This window comes from Scardinius erythrophthalmus (assembly GCF_964197995.2).
Source record: "Scardinius erythrophthalmus genome assembly, chromosome: 8".
In the NCBI taxonomy this organism is placed as follows: Eukaryota; Metazoa; Chordata; class Actinopteri; order Cypriniformes; family Leuciscidae; genus Scardinius; species Scardinius erythrophthalmus.
Genome location: NC_138228.1, coordinates 18,295,576 through 18,316,843, shown reverse-complemented (window position 1 = coordinate 18,316,843; position 21,268 = coordinate 18,295,576). Strand labels below are relative to the sequence as shown.

The 21,268-nt window shown below is 37.1% G+C and overlaps 1 protein-coding gene across 1 annotated transcript in view; it reads right to left on the bottom strand.

Moving 5' to 3' along the window:
- The window catches only part of b4galnt3b (beta-1,4-N-acetyl-galactosaminyl transferase 3b), a 31,957-nt gene extending 11,047 nt beyond the window's left edge, over positions 1-20,910 (bottom strand). Inside the window, exons 1-11 of the mRNA XM_081372363.1 lie at positions 20,614-20,910; positions 12,013-12,062; positions 11,627-11,710; positions 9,625-9,720; positions 8,081-8,171; positions 7,901-8,001; positions 7,748-7,815; positions 3,059-3,137; positions 2,920-2,986; positions 855-998; positions 52-161 (exon numbers count right to left, since the gene is read on the bottom strand). Coding sequence (XP_081228489.1) covers positions 52-161; positions 855-998; positions 2,920-2,986; positions 3,059-3,137; positions 7,748-7,815; positions 7,901-8,001; positions 8,081-8,171; positions 9,625-9,720; positions 11,627-11,710; positions 12,013-12,062; positions 20,614-20,746 — 1,023 coding nt within the window. The 5' untranslated portion in view covers positions 20,747-20,910. The remainder of the gene's footprint in view (positions 1-51; positions 162-854; positions 999-2,919; positions 2,987-3,058; positions 3,138-7,747; positions 7,816-7,900; positions 8,002-8,080; positions 8,172-9,624; positions 9,721-11,626; positions 11,711-12,012; positions 12,063-20,613) is intronic.
- Positions 20,911-21,268: the final 358 nt, after the last annotated feature.

Genomic DNA, 21,268 nt, shown 5'->3' with positions numbered 1-21,268 from the left:
TCATCACTTTACAAAGGAATGCAATGAAAAAAAAATTGTTTAAGCACTTACAAACTGCAGGCCCTGGTAGCGCACTAGAGGATATCCCTTGATGATGTAACTGGGGTTATAGATGCAGTCTGGTAAAACTCCCTGCAAACGCACCCTGTCCAGTAATGGAACTACATATACAAATACACACAAACAAGAATTAACTCTATTATTATTATTAACATACACATTCAAATACTTTATTGTATTAATTCTACAAAATGAAGCCTCTAATGCAACCAGAAGGTCAGAGCAAACATTCAAGGCTCTGATAATCTCTAAACTCTAAATAAACAAACTCAATAACTACTGTTTCTACTGAAGAACATACAGTTCCTAAAACTTCAGAAATCACAAAATGGATTGTAATTAATTAAATTTAATATATCAAGATTCTCAGTTTCCATTAATAGGGCCCTCCAGTCGAAATAATGTGGAAATATCTCTTTTGCCACAAGGTGGCGCTGAATTCATGTTCTGAATATTATGTTTTAGTTTGCCTTGCAGACATGCAACTTTAAGAAGTCAATCCATCACAAAATTTAAGAAACAAGCAAACAACTAGAAACAAGAAGCAAATATAAAGTGATGGATCATTATTATAATCGTAATGCAAAGTGCAGAGGACAATGATTTATTTATTATACTGTAATAGAACTTTCCTAAATCTGCCAGGTCCACTTTATTTTTAAAATTCTGTTAATATTCACTCACTCATGTTTTAAGTTTAGTGTTGAATGGCTCATCAGGTCTGCGTTGTTAGTGTATTATGTTTGACAATAAAAATTGTATTAAGTGAGCGCGAGTTTGTCTGAATTTCTCACCCTGATGAAACGTGTCTCGTGGATCTGCTCTCAGCATGTCTGCTCCATGGGGCGGAGTCTGAGATGACCTCTGGGGCGGAGTCACATGACTGGCAGTGGTCTGAGGAATGTGATTGACATCTCCAGCCTTCAGAGTGGACTCATCTGCACACACAAACAATCAGGTATATACTAGTGTTTGAAACTGTTATCGATATAATAAAAATAATATACTGCTTAAAACATACTGTTTTTACAACGTATTATACTATTAATATAATACACTATTTAAAAGGAATAGTATGCACTTCCATTCCATTCTAAACATGGTCCGCATCATCTGACATACCTACAATATTTACAGAAAAACGTAAACCTACACTTTTTCATTCTTGTATTATTTATATACAATTACAGTATTTATTAATATCTTGAATTAGCTTTTATTTGCATATTTTTAGTTTTCATTTTAGTATTATGCATTTTTGTCTTTTTTTTTAAGACCCCCTGTGGTGAAAATAAAGTTTTTAATGTTGTTTATATGTCTATTTGTTGTTTTTAAGATGCTTTCAGACAAACCATGTGCAAATTCATCATTCTCCATGAAACTGCAGTGAACCAAAGACAGTCTCCAAAGTGCGGTTTGAAATCACCCTTGTTCTATACTTCACAAATATTTTGAAACCAATCACTACAATGTGCGGGCGGGCTTTAGCATATGTGAAGCAGGGGAGTCTCAAGAGAAGCCAGGTTATCCTGGTATATTTTTCTGTTAATAAAATAAAAATAAAAAAGGGCTTTCTCCACTGGCGTTCTAAGTTGTTCAAATGGTTTCTAGGATACTGATTTTCAGAAGGCAGCTGTCTGACTCTGAGATGGCGAACGGGACATGGTTTGTGTAACATTAGTAACACATTATTAGCGGTTTGTGTCAAGCAAAAGGCTAATCATATTAATTACTGTTATGTGTCTGACGTTGTAGAAAGCGATACATAAAAAGCATTACCATTCTGATACATCGACTTGTAGACGAGCCTGTATAATACACTCTTCCACTTATTCTGAATCAGTTTCTGTTTCAAACATATATCAGTGAATTAAACCAGTACTTCCTCTTGCCATTGTGCAGCGTTTACTACAGTAAAGTTGACCGAGTGGTTCAGGTATTCTGAGCTGCTGTGAGTGAGTGGAGGCGGAGACTAATTTGCATATTCATATAACCGCGTATACTAAATGAAGCACTAAATAAAATGTTATTTCAGCTTCATTTCAATTGACAGTTTTACTTTGTATCAGTAGTTTAAGCTTTGTATCAGTAGAAACCCGGTAGTATTTCCAAATGACCTTGCTTCCCTCCCTCATGTCCCCCGGAGACGAGAGATTTCTGTATTGTGTCTCTGGAAAAAAACCTCTGATGACGCAAAAATTGTCATTTTGCGTCATCGGAGGCTTTTTGGGCCAGAGGCTAGAGACTACAGCCAGAGGTAGGAGCTAGTTCCGCATGTTTTCAACCAGCCCATAGGGGGATCTCACGATAAAACGCCGTCTTTTCAGTTTCGAGTCAAATGATCGATATCATTTCTTCCAATACTGCCCTTGGGAGTGGCTTCGTAGGGCAGTAAAGCAAGTGCATTCTGGGAGTTGTTGTCTTTCATCCACATGAGCCAAAAATACATTTTCTGGATTTTCTCAGTCTAGAAGGCACCAACTTCTAAAATAATTTCATATTTCTACTACATAAATTACGCAATTTAAATACACACTCATCTTTCCAGCGGTGAAATATCCCTTTAACAATAAAAACAGTGATGCAGTGACAGACGGATATTGACAAAATAGCAATCTGAAGTACACCAAAAACACAGTTTTTACCTGAAGCTACATAAGTACTGTGTACATTTACATAGAAATGAACGCAAAGAGCAGCTGAAGCAATAAGACGACAACACACACACACACACGCACTTTGTACCCCATCATTAGCTCTTTTTTAGGGCGTGTGTGTGGACAGGAGCAGCTATTCCAGGCATCCTAACACTACCCTGGCATTTCTGCAACCACAGCCCAAAATAACACACACACTCACTGATATAGAGGGAGATGAACTTGGAATCGATGATTGAAAATCCGTGTCCAGCCTGTTTGAGCTGCCACTGTAAGTAAATACAGGCAGTGTCATAACATTGTACAACAATCACAGCAACACCCTCAGTAAACACACTCACCGCAACCTCTACATGGTCCGTTCCTTGATCGTTCTGTTTATGAATGAGCTCAAAGAAATATTTACTGGTCTTCTGAAGACTGTAAAACACAATAACAAAATGTGAAACATTCCTCATTTTGTAAGAATTTGGAGATTTTTTTTATATAAAGCTTTTCAACAGTTTTAAATATAATATGAAATTGACCATATTTTATTAATGATACCGAATAATTAATATAGATTATGCATATAATATACACAATGATATAGAATAATTAATGAATAGAAACCTCCCATGTTTGTATTCAATATAGATTACACATTTTTAACATACACACACTTGTTTTTTGAAGAAAGTAAAGCTCTTATTCAGCAAGGATGCATTCAATAAAATCAAAAGTGACAGTAAATACATTTCTAATGTTACAAAATATTTCTACTTCAAAGAAATGCCGTTCTTTTAAACTTTCTATTCATCGAAGACTCCTGAAAAAAATGATCAGTTTCACAACTGTTTGTGAAGTACAGCTGTTGCGACTGGAATTTGACGATCCTGTTTTGTTAGCGCTGGTGTATCGCCCCCCCTCCCCTAAGATTTTATAAGTGAATTTACTGCTTTTATGGGTGAATGTGTAACTAATTACAGCAATATTCTTCTGCTAGGCAGGGTTTCTGCAGGTTTCAGTTAGTCAAATTTAAGACCTTTTTAAGACCATAAAGATTGAAATTTAAGACCTTTGGCATTGCCAAAAAAAAAAATTCAAATTAAAGAATTCATTTTATTTCAATGAATTCAGTAATTGAAAAAGCATTAACTTAATTTACAGATAAAGCAATCACATTAATAACCTTCCAGACCCAGCAACGCGTGTCAGAGAAAAGAACAGAATCAGATATAATTTTTTTATAGAAAATTGTACTTTGCATATTATAGGCCTACTGTAAAAAACACATAATTAGTTGGTTTTAGTTGATCCTAACTAGAGATAAAATGGCATGAACATTTCATTTATTATAGTGCCAAAAATTATCACTGTTATCACAGAATCCTGTTCAAAAAGTACTAATACTACACAATGAAATCAATTCACCAAGTTTTATGTCGAAAAACAGCAAATAACAAATAAAATTAGCATCAATACGCACTAACATAAACATTAAAATAATACGATTAAAAATGATAGCCAGATTTTAAATGTGTCTTGCAACATGTTATATACTAACATGTACAAGTTCAAATAAAGTTGACAAAAAAGGTTTTTATAAAAAGATAAACCAAACCTCACATATTTCAGACTTTAATTTATCTTTTTTGACTCATTCTTTGTATAAAAAATGATTTACTGACATTTACAATACACTTTAGCTTATCTTTTATTATTAATAGTAAAATTCGGTCCGATTTTCCCGTGGCGTCTGTCGTTGCTATGCAACCATGCCCTGCGCTCTCCACAATGACAAAAAAGTTTTAGTGGCTAATGGATTTCCACCGCCGAAAAACGCTTGCTGTAGCTCTGTTACAAGATTTATTTTTTACTCTTCATATACGGAGAAGAGAAAAACACGCGTAGTGTTTAGTGGGTGCACCCGCATCCTTCATGTCTTTTTTCATGTCGCTACGCCTGGAAAAAAACGAGCGCGTTGCTTCAATTATAAGCGTGCTTACCGCGCGCCTACATTTGAATGAACTTGAGCGCGAAAAAGACGCGATATGTGAACTGCCTCTTGGCAAACGACTTCAATACTTTTTTGCTACTTTGTAATAACTTTCTGCGCCAGCGTTTCTGGAAATGAACGAGGGTAACATCTTTTTTAAGACCTGACTAAATGAAATTTAAGACCCTGGATGAAAATCTGCCTGTTTTTAAGACGTTTTAAGGCCTTAAATTTAAAGTTCAGAATTTAAGACTTTTTAAGACCCCGCGGGAACCCTGGCTAGGGGACTTTAATATTCATGTGTGCTGTCAGTCAAAACCTCTAACAATGGAGTTTTTAAATCTCATTGACTCATTTAACATGGTTCAGTGGGTGAAACATCCCACACATAGCCTACTCATGGACCTGGTACTCTCACATGGCGTTTCCATTACTGATGTTCAGGTTTTTGACACTCTGATCTCTGATCATATACCTGTACTGTTTTCTATGTCCTTTTCTCCTTCAAGATCGCACATTACTCCTACTGCACAATGGACTCGTACCTTTTCTCCCTGTGTCCGTGATGAATTCACTAACACCTTTAATGAGGTGTGTCTGTCTCTGTCCCTGGAGTCACCCTTACACGACTTGGATGCTGAAGAACATCTTAGTCTGTTTAATACTGTATGCTCCGAGGTTTTAAATACCACTGCTCCTTTAAAAGCTAAGAAGTCAAAACCTAAGACTGAACCATGGCTCAATGATACCATCCGCTCTCTGAGGCGAGCATGTAGAAGAGCAAATGAATGGAAAAGTAATAAGCTACAAATTTCTTATGTAATGCTGAAAAACTCCCTCAGTGCTTTTCAGAAAGCCATTATATCTGCTAAGCCCAAGTATTTTTCTCATTTAATTTTAAAAAACCATCATAGTTCAAAAGCCTAATTATCTGTGATAAATTCTGCTCTAAATCCTCCTGTAAATGTGATCTCAAATCCCTCAGTATCATTATGTGAAGGTTTCTCAAGGTTTTTCTGTGAGAAGATCACCTCTCTAAGACCTTCTGCTATTGTCTCACCTGAACTGGGTTGTTCTTCAGCTATATGGAGTGTCTTTGACCCAGTTTCTCTTCTGTCTCTCAGAGAAATTGTTGATCATTTGAAACCTTCCTTCTGCTCTCTTGATGTTCTTTCTCCCCGTATTTTGAAACAAATTTTTGATTCGGTTGGAACATGTTTGGTGTCTTTTCTGAATAAATGCTTGAGCACAGGGACTATCCCTGATATACTAAAACAAGCTACTGTCACACCTCTTCTCAAGAAACCTTCACTTGATGATAGGGATTTTAATCATTTTCGACCTATCTCGACACTACCTTTGCAGAAAACGGTTCTCAATCAACTCCAGTCTTTTAGCTCAAATCAAATTCTTGAAACTTTCCAGTCTGGTTTTAAGCCTCTGCACAGCACAGAGTCTGCTTTATTAAGGGTTTCTAATGATATACTGTTAGAGACTGACGCTGGTGACTCGGTGATCCTAATACTGTTAGATTTAACCTCTGCTTTTTTGATACAGTTGATCATAAAACTCTTTTATCCCGACTAGAATATTTCATGGGCATCCAGGGAACTGTCCTCAGTTGGTTTAGATCTTATCTAACAAACAGAAGTTTTTCTGTAAAACTTGGTAATTTTTCTTCCTCGCCAGCCCAACTCCCCTGTGGAGTGCCGCAGAGGTCTATTCTCACACCCATTCTTTTTTCCCTGTATTTACTTCCTCTGGGCTCTATTTTGAGAAAGCATGGTCATGGTGTATCACTTCACTGCTATGCAGATGATACACAAATTTATTTGCCTCTGAAATGCAACAAAGATACTGCTCTGAAATCTCTTTTTGCATGCCTAGAAGAAGTAAAAATGTGGTTTTCTCAAAATTTCTTATTTCTGAATGAATCCAAAACCGAGGATATAGTCTTTGGCCCCCATGACAACTTTAATAGCAGTAACATTGATCTGGATTACCTTTCTCCAACTTCATCTTGCATTAAAAACTTAGGTGTTTTCTGGGATCAGAACCTCAAATTTGAAAAACAAATAAATGCGGTGATCAAAGATCACTCTAAGATCAAATCCTCTCTTTCTGAGAAAACCTTAGAGATTGCTGTCCATGCGCTCATTACATCGCGGTTGGATTATTGCAACTCCCTCTACTATGACACTCCATTGCTTGTCTTCAATTAGTACAGAATGCTGCTGCAAAGTTCCTCAAAAGAAAACGTAAATTTGATCATGTTTCACCTATCTTAAAATCACTGCACTGGCTACCTGTGCATTTTAGAATTGAGTTTAAAATTCTTCTCTTTGTTTTTAAATCCGTAAATAAGCTGGCACCGAGCTATTTGTCCGAGGTTCTCTGTTCACACAATTCCATACGAAACCTGAGGTCAGGTTATCAGAAACTTTTGTCTGTCCTCAGATCACCGTTGAAGAATAGAGTAGAAAGAGCCTTTGCGATTGCTGGCCCTTCCGGTGTACATCAGAGCGGCTCAATCTCTAACTGTTTTTAAATCCTCTCGTAAAACCTACTTTTTTTCTTTAGCTTTTTAATTCATTGTGAGCTTTTGTCATGAATGTGTGGTTATGTCCTTGTTCTGTATCCTGTGTATTGTTCAGTACTTTTGTCAGCCCTGATTGCTGTTTTTAAATGTGCTATATAAATAAATACAAACTTGAAACTTTGTGTGATTAATCTCAGGAAGCACAATTGATTTACCCTTTTTTGTTTGATTTGAAGTATGTTACTGAAATGTAACCTTGACCAACATTTGTTTCACACACACACACACACACACACACACACTACAAGTGTGATTTAACAGACAAATCACTTCTAATGACTTCCCGCCTTGTGTCATGACCAGAATTAGGACACAAGCAGCAGCTTGTGAATCTACACATGCTGAGTCTAAAAATAGTTCTTCATCATTGAGGTATGTATGTGGTCATAACATGGACAAGTGTGTGAGCATTTCCCTCAAGCATTATGAAACACAAACGGTGCATTCACTTACGGAATAAGATCTGATTTCTGACTGGCGTATTTCCCATATTCCCCTGGGGCGGTCCATTCTCTACCTGTCTAAAAATGGAGGAACCACACAAAATTAAGTGCATCCATTTCACGCACCAGTGCAAAAGTAATCGTAAAGTCAATACTCACAAACCTTTCCAACGTAAGCACGGAGCTTCAGATTTCCGGGATCCTCATCGTCGCTGAGCCAGAACTCACTGTTATCATCAGACGCCACTGCAAACAGAAAGTCACCTGTCGAATACAGGGAAGGATTAACAGTGAGACAATAGCACACAATCTGAATGTGTGTGCGTGAGAGAGATGTACAGACCATCACTAAAAGGATGTATGTAGCCAAATATCCTGAGTCCATAATTGGTCCAACTGGGCGACACAGCAAGTTTCTTCACAGTTGAACGATTCTACAGAGGTTAAAAAAAAACAGTGTTATCATATGCAATATGCAATGCAATGCTGACAAATGTAATACTGCAAGAAAAGTATGTTGCTAACAGTGTTGTTATAGTTAACTAACAAATTTTGTTAGCTGAAATAAAATAAGTATTACATGAAAACTTAAAATTAGAAATAACTAAGCAGAAGTACTAAAATTAAAATAGTAATTTTATAGGACAACTTTTTCAACATGTAAACCACAAAATGTACAAAATATATCAATATCACAATTAAATCTGCTCACAAGATAATTAAAAGGGTAATATTTATAAATGAGTTAAAGAGAAATTTCTTTGAATGCTACGTGTGCTCTCAGACGAGAACGCATCCTAGAAAGTGTCATGTTTGCTGAGAGCAGCGAAAGGAAAGGGTATGCGGAAAGCCCTTATATGGAGATGGTTTTGGAGTGTTTTATGCAATAGAGTGGTGCAGGTATGACGTCACTTTGTAGGCCAACCGGCAGTTAGCATCACACTGGTTCCCTCGACAAAAACCCAATTGGATTTTCCCATAGGTTTTTTAATTAACGCTAAAAACAAGCTCTGTGATCAACAAAAGTTTATGATAACACAACTTTTATGAATTTTGAAGCCTCAATGCAGTTGCCAGAAGTAAAAAGCTAAAAGTAGGCTATAAACAAACTACACCTCGGTCCCACAAATTCAAAGTCACTATCACTAGCTTCCGACTCTTTCAGTTTTTACCTAAAAAATTTTCCCAGAACATTTGAGTTAGAATGGTTTATAAGAGCTCGATTATATAGCATAAAGAAGCTGTGAAAGCGGACTGAGCTTATCTGTTCGGCGTGATGACGTTTAATGTCCCCGACTGCCTCTGTTTTCACATTTAGCCACTTGTTAGCAATTGCCTTTTTCAAGAGACGCAACAGCTTAAAAAAAATCATGTCGTAGAATAAAACGTGAAAGTGTCTTGAGCTTGTGTTCACCACGCACCTTATTTCAGCCATTTAACCAAAAACCCATTAAAAAAACCCATTGACTTCGGGACGATGGACCCGGAAGTGCTAAAATGCTAACTCGCTTCCACGTTTTGGCCTACAAAGTGATGTCATATCTACATCACTCTATTACTAACCTTGGGCACATGTGCGTACACATGCTGTGTAAATTAGGCTGAAATTTTTCATGAGAAGTTCTCCTGTGCATATGAATACCAATAATTTACGCAATTATTATTGAATAAGACTCATTGCAGTGTTGTGCAGCTTAATATTTTGGTGGAAATTGTGCTTTTTTTTCAGGATTCTTTGATGAATAGAGTTCAGAAGAACAGTGTTTATATGAAACTAGTCTTTACTGTCACTTATGAACAATTTAATTCATTCTTGTTCAAAAAAGAAAATATCACTGACCTTAAACGTTTGAATGGTAGTGTATATTTGACAGCTTTTTAACCTACATGAGGATATAGTGGATAATGTAGATTCTTCCGTAGTTGAGCGATAGATGAGCCACACCAGTCCTCAAAGATGTGAAGATTAGCCTGTCCTTTATACTGCAGCAAACACACACACAAACACACTGATATATATTAAATGAACAGAACAGATTTTTACTTTACAATAGTCTATACAATTAAAATAAAATAAATTCTTTGGATAATTTGATCCATCAGACTGTAAAAACAAGGGGGGAAACATGTTTACATTAATACTGATTAATGGAAGTCTATGGGGAAAGACTCTGCACTGGAATAAACATTAAAATAATGTTTCAAAAGTAGAGCTACAAGACCTAAACATCATACGTATCAGCATGAGACGGGTCACGGTTGTGATAAAAACTCTCTGTACAAAGGTATTTGAACTAATAAAGTTACACAATATGATATGATAAGTGACTGTCTGTACGATTTACATTCATCGGGCCTCATTCACCAACCGTTCTTAAAATGAAATGTGTTCTTAAACCCCACTTATGCACTTTTTATGAAGATTCTGACATTCACTAATGTTTTCTTATCTTGGATTTGTTCTTAGCTAAGAACAAAATCTATGCACACTCAAGAGCACACTTACACACATTTGATTGATGACAGTTTGCTCCAAATAACTGATTACTGCATTTTATTTAATTCTACAGTCGTTTGTAATGTATTTTTGATCATTTGTTGGAAAAAAATAATAATAATCATATTATGCAAAGAAACACTAACACTGCAATTTACATCAGCAATTAAGCTGATTAAATCAAATATTATGCCTCGTTTGGCATTTACCAGTTGCAGTAGAATTTATATTACAGAATTACTGAAGTTCTTTTTTCATTTGGTGATCTGTGTGTCTTTTGGACATTCTCCAACTTTTCATGCACACGGCCCTGAAGTGTCATGTCCTTATATGGGAATTTGCGGGGCGTTTTCTTATGCTAATTAGGAACAACTGGAACACGCTTTCAATTACAAAGACGTGGGATTCATCAATCCTAAGAACACAGGTGCGAACAATTCTGTTGTTTAAGAACATGTCATGAATCCGACGTAGACTTTTCTAAGGAAGTTCAAGAAAATTTTTAGGACGATATTGGTAAATAAGGCCCATTCATCTTTATAGCTCAAATAACACACATTTTTGCAAATAAGAATTAAAGGGATAGTTCACCCAAAAATGAAAATTCTGTCATCATTACCTCAAGTTGTTCCAAATCTGTATTAGTTTCTTTCTTCCATTAACCAGACAGTTAATGGTGGCCATTGACTTCCATAGTATTTTTTTTTTATAACTATGGAAGTCAATTGCTACCGTCAACTGTCTGGTTACCGACATCCTTTAAAATATCTTCTTTTGTGTACAACAGAAGAGGGAAACTCATACAGGTTTTGGAACAACTTGAGGGTGAGTAAATGATAACAAATTTTTTTTTTGGGTGAACTATTCCTTTAATAAAAAATATAAGCTGCTCAGTTCTCCTGTTAAAGCTTAAATTACTATGAAGCACAAATATTATTTTAAATCCCCAACTAACATACAGAAAGAACAAAAAATGTACAGCTCATGAGTCATGTTTAAAATAGTGCAGTGACACCAGAGACACACAGAGTCATGCTAAATTTAACAAGACAGCAAAAGTCTTGCCAAAGACACACAGAAAGAGCCATGGCCAACGTAGAGGCAAATGTTCTTGTGGTTTAATACCATCATCCTTACAGCATATGCACATCAACACATATGCATACAAAGCTCTGAGTAAGAGAAATATCACAAACTATTACACTTACAAAGTACCAAAAATATCGGAGTATTAAGGCTTTTTGGGTACACACCAAGGTAATACTATGCTTTTTTGAATATGTACCATGGCAATACCATGTTTTTGGACATGCATCACCGTTAAACCATATTTTTGGACACCATGGTAAACACCTTCCCTGTGTATTTCTGTCATTGTGGCCGTGTCTTTACCTCCATCCTCCATGTCTGTTGAGTGTTTTTTGGTATCCAGATGTCTTTCTCACGATTATTATCAGAGATGTGATCATCTTGAGCCTGTGAAACACAAATATTGCATCCCACAATGCAATAAATGTACTCAACTTTTATTTTATATGTTATCTGCCATTTCACAAATAAACCAGAAGAAATATCAGCCATGATTTTTTCATCTTTTTTTTGTGACTTATAATATTTAACTAGGTGCTGAGAGTCATGTTTTCACACAAAACTGAATTTAATAATCATTGAGCTGAATTTAATAATCAATAATCATGTAAAATAATAATTTCCAAGATTATAACTGGACTCTAGATGAATGAAACATGCAACATGATGGAGTGTAACTGAGTTTTTACCACTCGTCGAGCAGAAGCTTTTGGCCTGGCAACGCTGCTGATGGTTACGTCTGAAAGAGAAACAGAGTAAATGTTTAGTCAAGTAGCCAATCAATGAATTAAACCTGACTGACCAGGTGTGTGTGTGTGTTTGATCCATGACAGTGTCATTAGTTTGCCATTGATGGTTTGGGGTTTCTCCAGATAAGACTGAAACTGATTCCATGTTCACATAAATCTTTAAAAAGGAAAAAGCATTAACTTACTTAAGTCACTCACTCTCCCTTAAAACACTTTCAAATTTGACCCAAAATTAGATTAAATCACAAATATGAATTCTATAGGCAATCACAGAGTTTAAACTGGGTTTCCAGCGACTATGCTGATCCATTTATAAAATGCAACGCTGCTTTCAGAGTTTCCCAAAATGCAAAGTAGTAATGTCATTAGATTTTTCTTTTCCTTATTCATTATCTAATGTCATGCATAACAAAGCATACTGATTTCCTGGTGCTGATTTCCCATAAACTGTCCTGCTGGGTTTTTTTTTTCTATCTGACATTAACAGCCTAACCCTAAGTGTGTGCGTGTATACACACACACACACACACACACACACACACACATTTATCTCACATTTATTTATACGTTTTTATTATTGCAGCGGTTTCTATCAAACTTCTAAAGGCAATCTTGTTCCCAAATGATGGCTCAAAAACACACAAACCATGTTAAAGTTTACCATGTTAAATGAGCACATACTATGAACTATTGTTTAATATATAAATCAATTAATAATAACTATAAACTAAAGCTGCATGATTAATCGGTAAAAGATTGCGATCTCGATTCAAACACCCAAGTGATCTTATTCCTAAAGGACAACGATTCACCTGTGACCATTAAACCTTTAAGATCACAGTGGAACATTCAACTCTACGTTGGTGCTGCCACTGAGCCAGAGAGAGCAGTTGTCATATAGGCCTATGGGTATGAAACAGCTTCACAAACAGTCTTTTCAACCACACAGTATCATTATTTCTATGTTACTCCACTAGTGAATTCTTTATGAGTGAGTCATTGAATCATTCATTCAAACCAGAGGTGGGACCAAATCATTGTTTTGCAAGTCACAAGTCAGTTTTGAGTCTTTGCATTCAAGTCTCGAGTCAAGTCCCGAGTCAAGACAGGCAATTCCAAGTCAAGTTGTAAGCCCTCGAGTTTAAGCTTCAAGTCTTAAACAAGTCATTAGTGCTTTTTGCACAAATTAGTGTCTCAGTGTTAATTACTATAGTGGTTCTCAATTTATCCAAAATCATGCAGATCTACTATAAACTAACCCTACCCATATAAGAATAACATGTATTGGCTTGTAAGAAAAAAAACATTTATTCATTTATGAATCAGCTTGAGGACATCACCGAAAGGACATAAAAACAGACTCCTGTTACATTGTTTGGACACCTGTATGTGCCTTGTATGCACATTGTCCCTTCAGTCACATTATACAGTAGGTGAGCAAAAACCAGTTATTCAAGTTTCACTTTAGTTTCTAGATATGTAGAATGGAGATTTTGACGTGGCGTTCATCAAACAACTACTGTCTTTTGGCTGACAAACATCCTGCTATGTTGCAAGCTTTTCAAATAGACGGTTAAAAATGCATGCACACAATACTTGTATAGTTAATTTACACATAATCTATCTGCAAATATTTTCAGCAAATATAGCTAAATGTCTAGAGGTAAAAGAAAACACATAAACTCCCAGCAAAAAGACAGAGAGAGAGTGTGCTTGTACAGAGAAGAGCAAGTGTGCTTAACCTTGCACATTGGTGCTATAGCAACAAGGAACACAGGAAATGCTTAAAGAAGAAAGGGTCACCTGACCCCCAGCGCCACTGAACACACACTGCGGGGAGGGCCGGGGCGGAAAGGCTATTATGGTCTGTGTCTTCAGGTGTATTTGCACACTGGGTGGTGTGTGCACTTTCCTTAGTGTGTGAGCGAGAACAAATGAATTTAAAGAAGAGACCCTAAGGATCTCATGTGCATGTTCAAAGTGTGTTTTTAGCAAGCGACCACAATTTCCTTCTTTGCCTTTCCCCATCATCCAAATCCTTTCTTTCACTGTTCACCCAAGAAATAACTGGTAGCCCCCGGAGGAATGTCGAGTTTGTTTAAAAGAGGGTAGAAGCCCCAGGGCTCAGTGCAGGACAGAGGAGAGAGAGAAAGAGAGAGAGATGGGGTGTGAGAGAGAGAGCGAGCAACAGAAATGGATGGAACGAGACTACAGTAATGCATGTCTCACCCTACATGCATTGCTGTAGTCTCGTTCCATTTCTGCTCCGTGCACCTGGGACCACTGGGACTGGGACCACTGGTGCAAAAATAATCAAAGGTCAAGGGTCAGTCACAAGGGTGTGTCACTTCACACTGACTTACAATGTCGCCCCAGTGTGTCTAAACTGACACACACATAAAATGTAGGGTTTGGAAACATGGATGAACTACAGTCCTTCAAAGAGCAAGTTGAACACAGTAGCTCGCTGTCAACAATCAAAACAATAGAATTATGCTTGGTTTATACTCGCCGAGTCCGCAAGGGTGCACACGGAAAAAATGACTTCATAGCAGTGTTGGCGGTCGTGCGCGTTGAGAGACCCCATTTTGCGTGGCGGTTTGCATGACGTTTTTTGTAACACGGCTCCGCTTCCGAAGATGCATGACTTCGAGGCGATTCTGGCCGTGCAGGTACATCTGTTGCTGGCATCTTACCGGCACCCAGTTTGTGCTTATCTAAATTAATTGCTGACTGTACATTTACAAAATGAGCCTTCACTTTCACAAATAAGCCCTTTTAAGGAAAATAAAGGTCTATGTTTAATAAAAATGTTCATGAAATTAAATGAAAACATTTAAATTGTCACAATGTCACAATTAATAATCTCAAGGTTTACTAGGTTTTACTAGCTTAGAAATCTAGACGCACCCTAGCGGCAGCAAAATTTATTTTGCAGCCAGGGTAGTCTAGCAACTCTCCGTTGACTTTCGGAGCTGTAAAAACCTAAATTGGGTCAGGCCAATCACATCGTGTATAGAGTAAGACGGGGCGGGCTTAACATAATGACGACAGAGTTGCGACGGTTCCCTGCTATTGAAAACAAAGAAGAGTTGCTCCTTCTGACGAACAGTCTTTCGAATCGGCTTTGGTCGCGACTCTGGAGGACTTGGAGTTAAGTTTTTCTTTGAGAAAAGAGCAAAGAACGGCACTTAAGTCATTCTTAAAAAAGGAAGATGTTTTCGTAGTTTTGCTGGCCAGATTCAAAAGTTAGCTCCGCTGTTGGGAAAACGCTCTGGTTGGTTGAATCTGGTCCTATTGCGTGCAGAGGGAATTTGAAAGACAGCAGTTTATCCCGCCCCTCGGATTGAGCCGTGTCTATGGTGAGTTGCCAGACCTAACATCTTGATGTAGGTCTGGCTTGCCAGGCTAAGGTTTTACATGATTATTTGGTTGTTTTGTTGCAGAGGTTTGGTGAAGTGTAATAAAAACAAACATTGTCACGTGTGTACCTTACTTCTTACCGCTACTTCAATTACTCAGAACAATTACTCAAGAGTCGCCACCTGTCATTTCAAAGAATAATACAAATGGCAAGGATGTGTCTAGTATAAATGCCTCGTCTGTTTGGAAAAATGTCTGCAAAATCAGTGGATGCTCGCGGTGCGGAGTCAGCTGAAAGTATAAACAACGAGAACAAATAACTGTGCATCTTCTCCTGAAGATATTACACTAATTTAGCTACATAAAATTCACTGATTGGCACTACAACCCCCATTGCAAATCAGGTTTATTGGCAAAATGTACAGACTTTCAGCTGTTTGCAATGCACAAATCAAACAAAAGTAATTGAAATAGCTCAACACGACAAATGTTTCAAGTGGTTTCCCCAAATTCAACTGAAAATGCAACTTTTAATGACTTCTGCAGTCTCAAAAGTATTCAACCCCTTCATGTCAAGCAACTTTAGTACTTAGTAGAACACCCTTTTGCTGTCATGACCTGCTGCAAACTAGATGTATAACCAGACACCAGCTTCTGGTAGCGTATCTGAGGAATCTTAGCCCATTCCTCATGAGCAATAGCCTCCAGTTCAGTATTATTCATGGGTTTGCGTGCTGCAACCGCCTTCTTCAAATCCCATCTGAGATTTTCTATGGGGTTCAAGTCAGGTGACTGATGGCCACTGTAGAATCTTCCAGGACTTCTTCTGCAACCAAGGCTTGGTGGAATTAGAGGTATGCTTGGAATCATTGTCCTGTTGGAAGGTCCAGTGACGCCCAAGCTTCAGCTTCCTCACTGATGGCATGAGGTTTTCTCCTAGGATTTCCTGATATTTTAATGAATCCATCTTGCCTTTCACACACTTGAGGTTTCCAGTGCCAGAGGATGTAAAGCAGCCCCAGAGCATCACCGAGCACCACCATGCTTAACTGTAGGCAGTGTGTTCTTTCCAGCATATGCTTCATTCTTCTTCCTCCAGACATACCGATGATCCATAGGGCCGAAAAAGTTCCAGTTTTGTTTTACCACTCCACAGAACAGAATCCTAAAACTTCTTTGGCTTATTTATATGATTTTGAGCAAATTGGAGCAGACTTTTCTTGTGCTTTTGGGTCAGTGAGGTACATCTTGGAGTTCTGGCATGAGTTTAGTACGAGCCTTACTGTGCAAGCTGAAACCTCAGTGCCTGTTGCCATCAAGTCTTTTGCAGTGACTCAAGGGTTTCTGAACCTGCCTTCTCAGAAATCTGGTTGCAGCCGTTGATACCTACTTTTTCTGCCCCTCAGGTAGTGTAACCACTGTTCCTTTAACTTTGAACTTGCAAACTATGCTTCCAACGGTGTCTCCAGAAACATTTAGTGCCCTCGCTATCTTTTTGTGTCCTGTTCCTTGTTTGTGAAGGGCGATGATATCTTCTCTTAACTATTTGGACCATTCTTTTGACTTAGCCATATTTCTAACATAGAGTCAAAATGTGACACTCAACAAACCTTGCCAGTTCAGATATTTCATGTATTCTAGCTCAAGCACACCAGGTGCAACTAATGAAGCCCTTGATCAGGTGTGCTTGAGACAACAACTGTTTTGCAGATTTGTGCTGTTGTGAGGGATTATATTCAGGGGGCTGAATAATTCTGAGACTGCGGAAGTCATTAAAAGTTGCATTTTTAGTTAAATTAGGGGAAACCACTTTTGTTGTGTTGAGCTATTTCAATTAGTTTTGTTTGATTTGTTCATGGCAAACAGCTGAAAGTCTTTAAATTTTGCCAATAAACCTGATTTGCAATGGGGGTTGAATAATTTTGATGAAAACTGTAACTCTGGGTTAAGCAACATTATATGTAATATTGAGCGAATTAGCACTGATTTTAAAGGGATAGTTAACCAAAAAATAAAAATGCCGTCATCATTTATTCACCCTAATGTTATTCAAAATCTGTAAGACTTTATTTATAGTGGATTTGTTTATTATATTTGTTAATCCTTGTCTATACAAAGTAAATCAATGAGATCTAGTGTTGTTTGGACTCCGCTGACTTTCAACATTTCTTCTTTTGTGTTCTGCAGTAGAAAGAAATTCATTCAGGATGGGAGTGACATGATGGTGTCTAAAATATGACAGAATTTTCATTTTTGGGTGAATATTTAACTATATTTGGTCATTTTCAGCCGAAAACCATATCTGCGTGACTGATTGTATTAGCTTCAATACCAAAAATCTATGTACAGATTTGACAATCGATAATAAACAACTTTAGTTTGAATTTTGAGTAAATATTGTGTAAAATGTTTGAATTTCATTTCAGCAATTTTATATCTCATCTGCAGTCATTAACTCTCTGGATATAATCTATTGAAAAAAAAATAATATTGTTGACAATTAGTGACATTTTGCAGTGATTCAAAACACATTACACAGAGTTGTTTAGCCACCAACCACCAATCATTAACTAAGCAACACTCATTAATTACTGTCATTAATTATTAGCCTCATTATTATTCTTGCACTTTTAACAAAAACATGCCGTTTATTTTCAGAGTTGGAGGGAAAAACATAATGTATTAAAAGTTTATTTAATAGACTGACATGGTGATGTTTGACAGAAGTTGAGTGCATTCTTGTTTTTATGTGTTGTGCATGTCCATTTTATTGTTATTAACCTCTCATACATATGCAAACAACGTTAATTTACAGTGTGAGGTCTAACAAGCATGCAAAATATATGCAGGTTCACAGAGGAATGGCATGCATGAGCAATGGACTCCTAAGTGCTTATCAATGCCATGTTGTCACGAAACCAAAATGATGCCAGTGTGCCTGCAGGGAGTGTAAGCAAAGCACTGCACACACACTACCCTGCTGCCATTCTTAAAGTACCGGGACCAGTAAAATAAGGAATCGCACCGTTATTAAATGCAGGGTATCGTGACACGTTTCTATTACCGGTATATCGTGCAACACTTATGGTGATTTCAAGTCATGTCAGAAAGATCATATTTACGAGTTGAACGCACATGAACAGCACAGCAAAGTGAATTGGAGGTGTGTCAGTGACAAATGTGGCAGATAACCACATACTTTGAGGTATTTAGCAGTGACATTGTCAGGCTTTTTTTATTTACAACAAAATAAGTTAATTGCCTGAACTAAATATAATAGCATTTTAATAAGAATATAATATGTAACAAAGTTTACAGTGGCTTCATAAATTAGTAAAAAACATAAAGCAAAATACACTTGATGCACATTCTTTGTTCTTCATTTTCTAGAAATAGTTTAAAAACCTTGCTGTATTTTTGTGTAGTTAATTAAAGGGTTAGTTCACCCAAACATTTCAGAACACAAATTAAGTTATTTTTTGATGAAATCGGAGAGCTTTCTGACTCTGAATTAAAGACAGAAATGTAATTTTTGGGTGAACTAAGCCTTAAGAGAAGGTACACCACCATTTTGCTCACTTACTTGAACACACCTGACGTCATAAACACAACTTGTAAATACGAACTTCCAGGAGGACTCGAACGCATCATAATGCCATGTGCAGATCAAACATTCACCTCTGGATTTCTTTTGGAAATACAGGAGGAACAAGGAATTCGGATCGCATTCAAGCGTCCTCCACCCAATCAGAATTAGAACGAGTGAGAGCAAATCGCAACTGGACAGCTGTTGTTTATAATCTGATTTTGTGCAGGTCAGTGTGAGTTTACTATTCAAATGTAATTTTAGATGCACATTAGCAGATAGCTGATGTCCAGGTGGTGAGACATTGGTGTTGCTCCTCTAGTCTGACACTGACCTCAAACAAGATGACAAACCCCTTCTGCGGGTCAGAGCTCACCTGACATCTCTCAGGTTTCCGCAATCACATAAGCTTCTCTTTGTACAGACTTTGCGATATAGGACCAATATGAAAACATGATTAAAACTGCTATAAGTTTCAAGGTGCCTGAGTCAGAAGGAAAGCAGAGGAGACACTGTGAGTCACAATGGGAATTGGGAAGAAACACCCTGTTTTTAAGCTGGTGTGTAAAAAAAAAAAAAAAAAAACTAACTAGACCGGCAGGGCAGAAACAAGCAGCCTGATGTTCTCGTGTTTCCATGCACATTAACACAATGTATTCTGCCATAGCGTTATATTGTGCTGTACTGTTTGCATGTTATTTTGAATTGTATTGTGTTTAATAATAATGGAACCAATTCACCACGACAAAGAACAAACTCACTAAGCTAACAAACTCCAAACTTTATCTCCAGCTCAAACTCCTGATACAACAGAAGATATAATATCCAAAACACTGGAATGTAAATCGAATGGACTGCAAGTAAACATTTCATAACTGTGGAATATAATGGGTAAACATTGCAATTAGAAAATGTATGTAGAAAGGAATGCAATTACAAGTTGGTCAAAATTTACTAAGAAAACAAAAACAGAAGGTAATTGGAAACTGGAATCCTATTTGAAACTGGCCAAAACGACCTTATTGAGTGTTATCTATATTAGCATTAGCTAATTTATTATTAGCATTATATGTGTTGATGAAAATAAATGAATTAATGTTAATACAACTTGAACATTATGTGGTTGGATGATATGAAGAGCGAAATGATAATGACCGAAAGCATTAACCAATATTAACGAATTTAACCTTAATTATAATAATCAGCTAATTAATTAAACCATAAAATGCTAAATTAAATAAAAAATATTCTAAATAAAAAATGTTAAAAAGTTAAAATATTTTTTTTTTGTTTACCTAAGTTACATGTCATTAACCGACAAGCATGCGTTATTTTTTTTAGGTCAAATGTGTTCTTCAACAACAACAACAACAACAACAACAAAAAGTTGGGAAAGTTTGGGAATCCCTTATCTAGATTAATAAATGCTGTAAAAATGTTGTTTAATGTCCCTTCACGATACCTAATCTATTAATTAGGGTTAATGAATTGGTCCTTAAATATTTTGACTTTAATATTTGAGGATTGCCATCATGAACGTGTGAAGTAAGGAGTAATAAGTGGACTCAGGGCATCAGATGTCTGTCACTCACCAGTGCTGCTCCACTCGCTGGTGGCCATGAACTCCAGATAAGCCGCCAGTAGCGCGACCATCAGCACCGCCCCGAACACAATATATCTGCCGTTGCGCTTGAATTTCCGCACCGGGAGAAAGTTGAGCATCATCTTTACGTCCTTCGGGCTCCGTGTGGATCACAGAAGTTGAAAACCGCTGGAAGGATCATCGATACACGCTTTCCTGGTTTCAAATCCTGTGTAAAAACTCAATCTCTCGTCACACTCGTCCACATTTCCTTCCCTGTGTTTGTGATTCAACGTCTGCAAGTGTCTCTCAAACATCAGTGCACGCGCACAGGTTGAGTAGGCCACGCCCTCTGCGTGACGTCGCTGATTTTATCAACAGGTAGGTTACAACAAGGGGAAATTATGTAGGTAATATCTGTTTTTCCCTTAACGCAAAGAGCAGATCTATAAGAGAGTTATTTCAAAGAAATTCTGTGTCTTTGCCTTATATTTACTCATACTGGAATCGTTTTACAGAAGATATTGTGTGGAAAAAGGTTTGGCTTATACCTAATCAATATTGAATTACAAAGTTAAGGAGGTATCATTCAAATTGATACATAGAATATACCCTGTAAAACATTACTTTATAAAATTTAAAGTTGCACCTTTTGTGACAGTTGC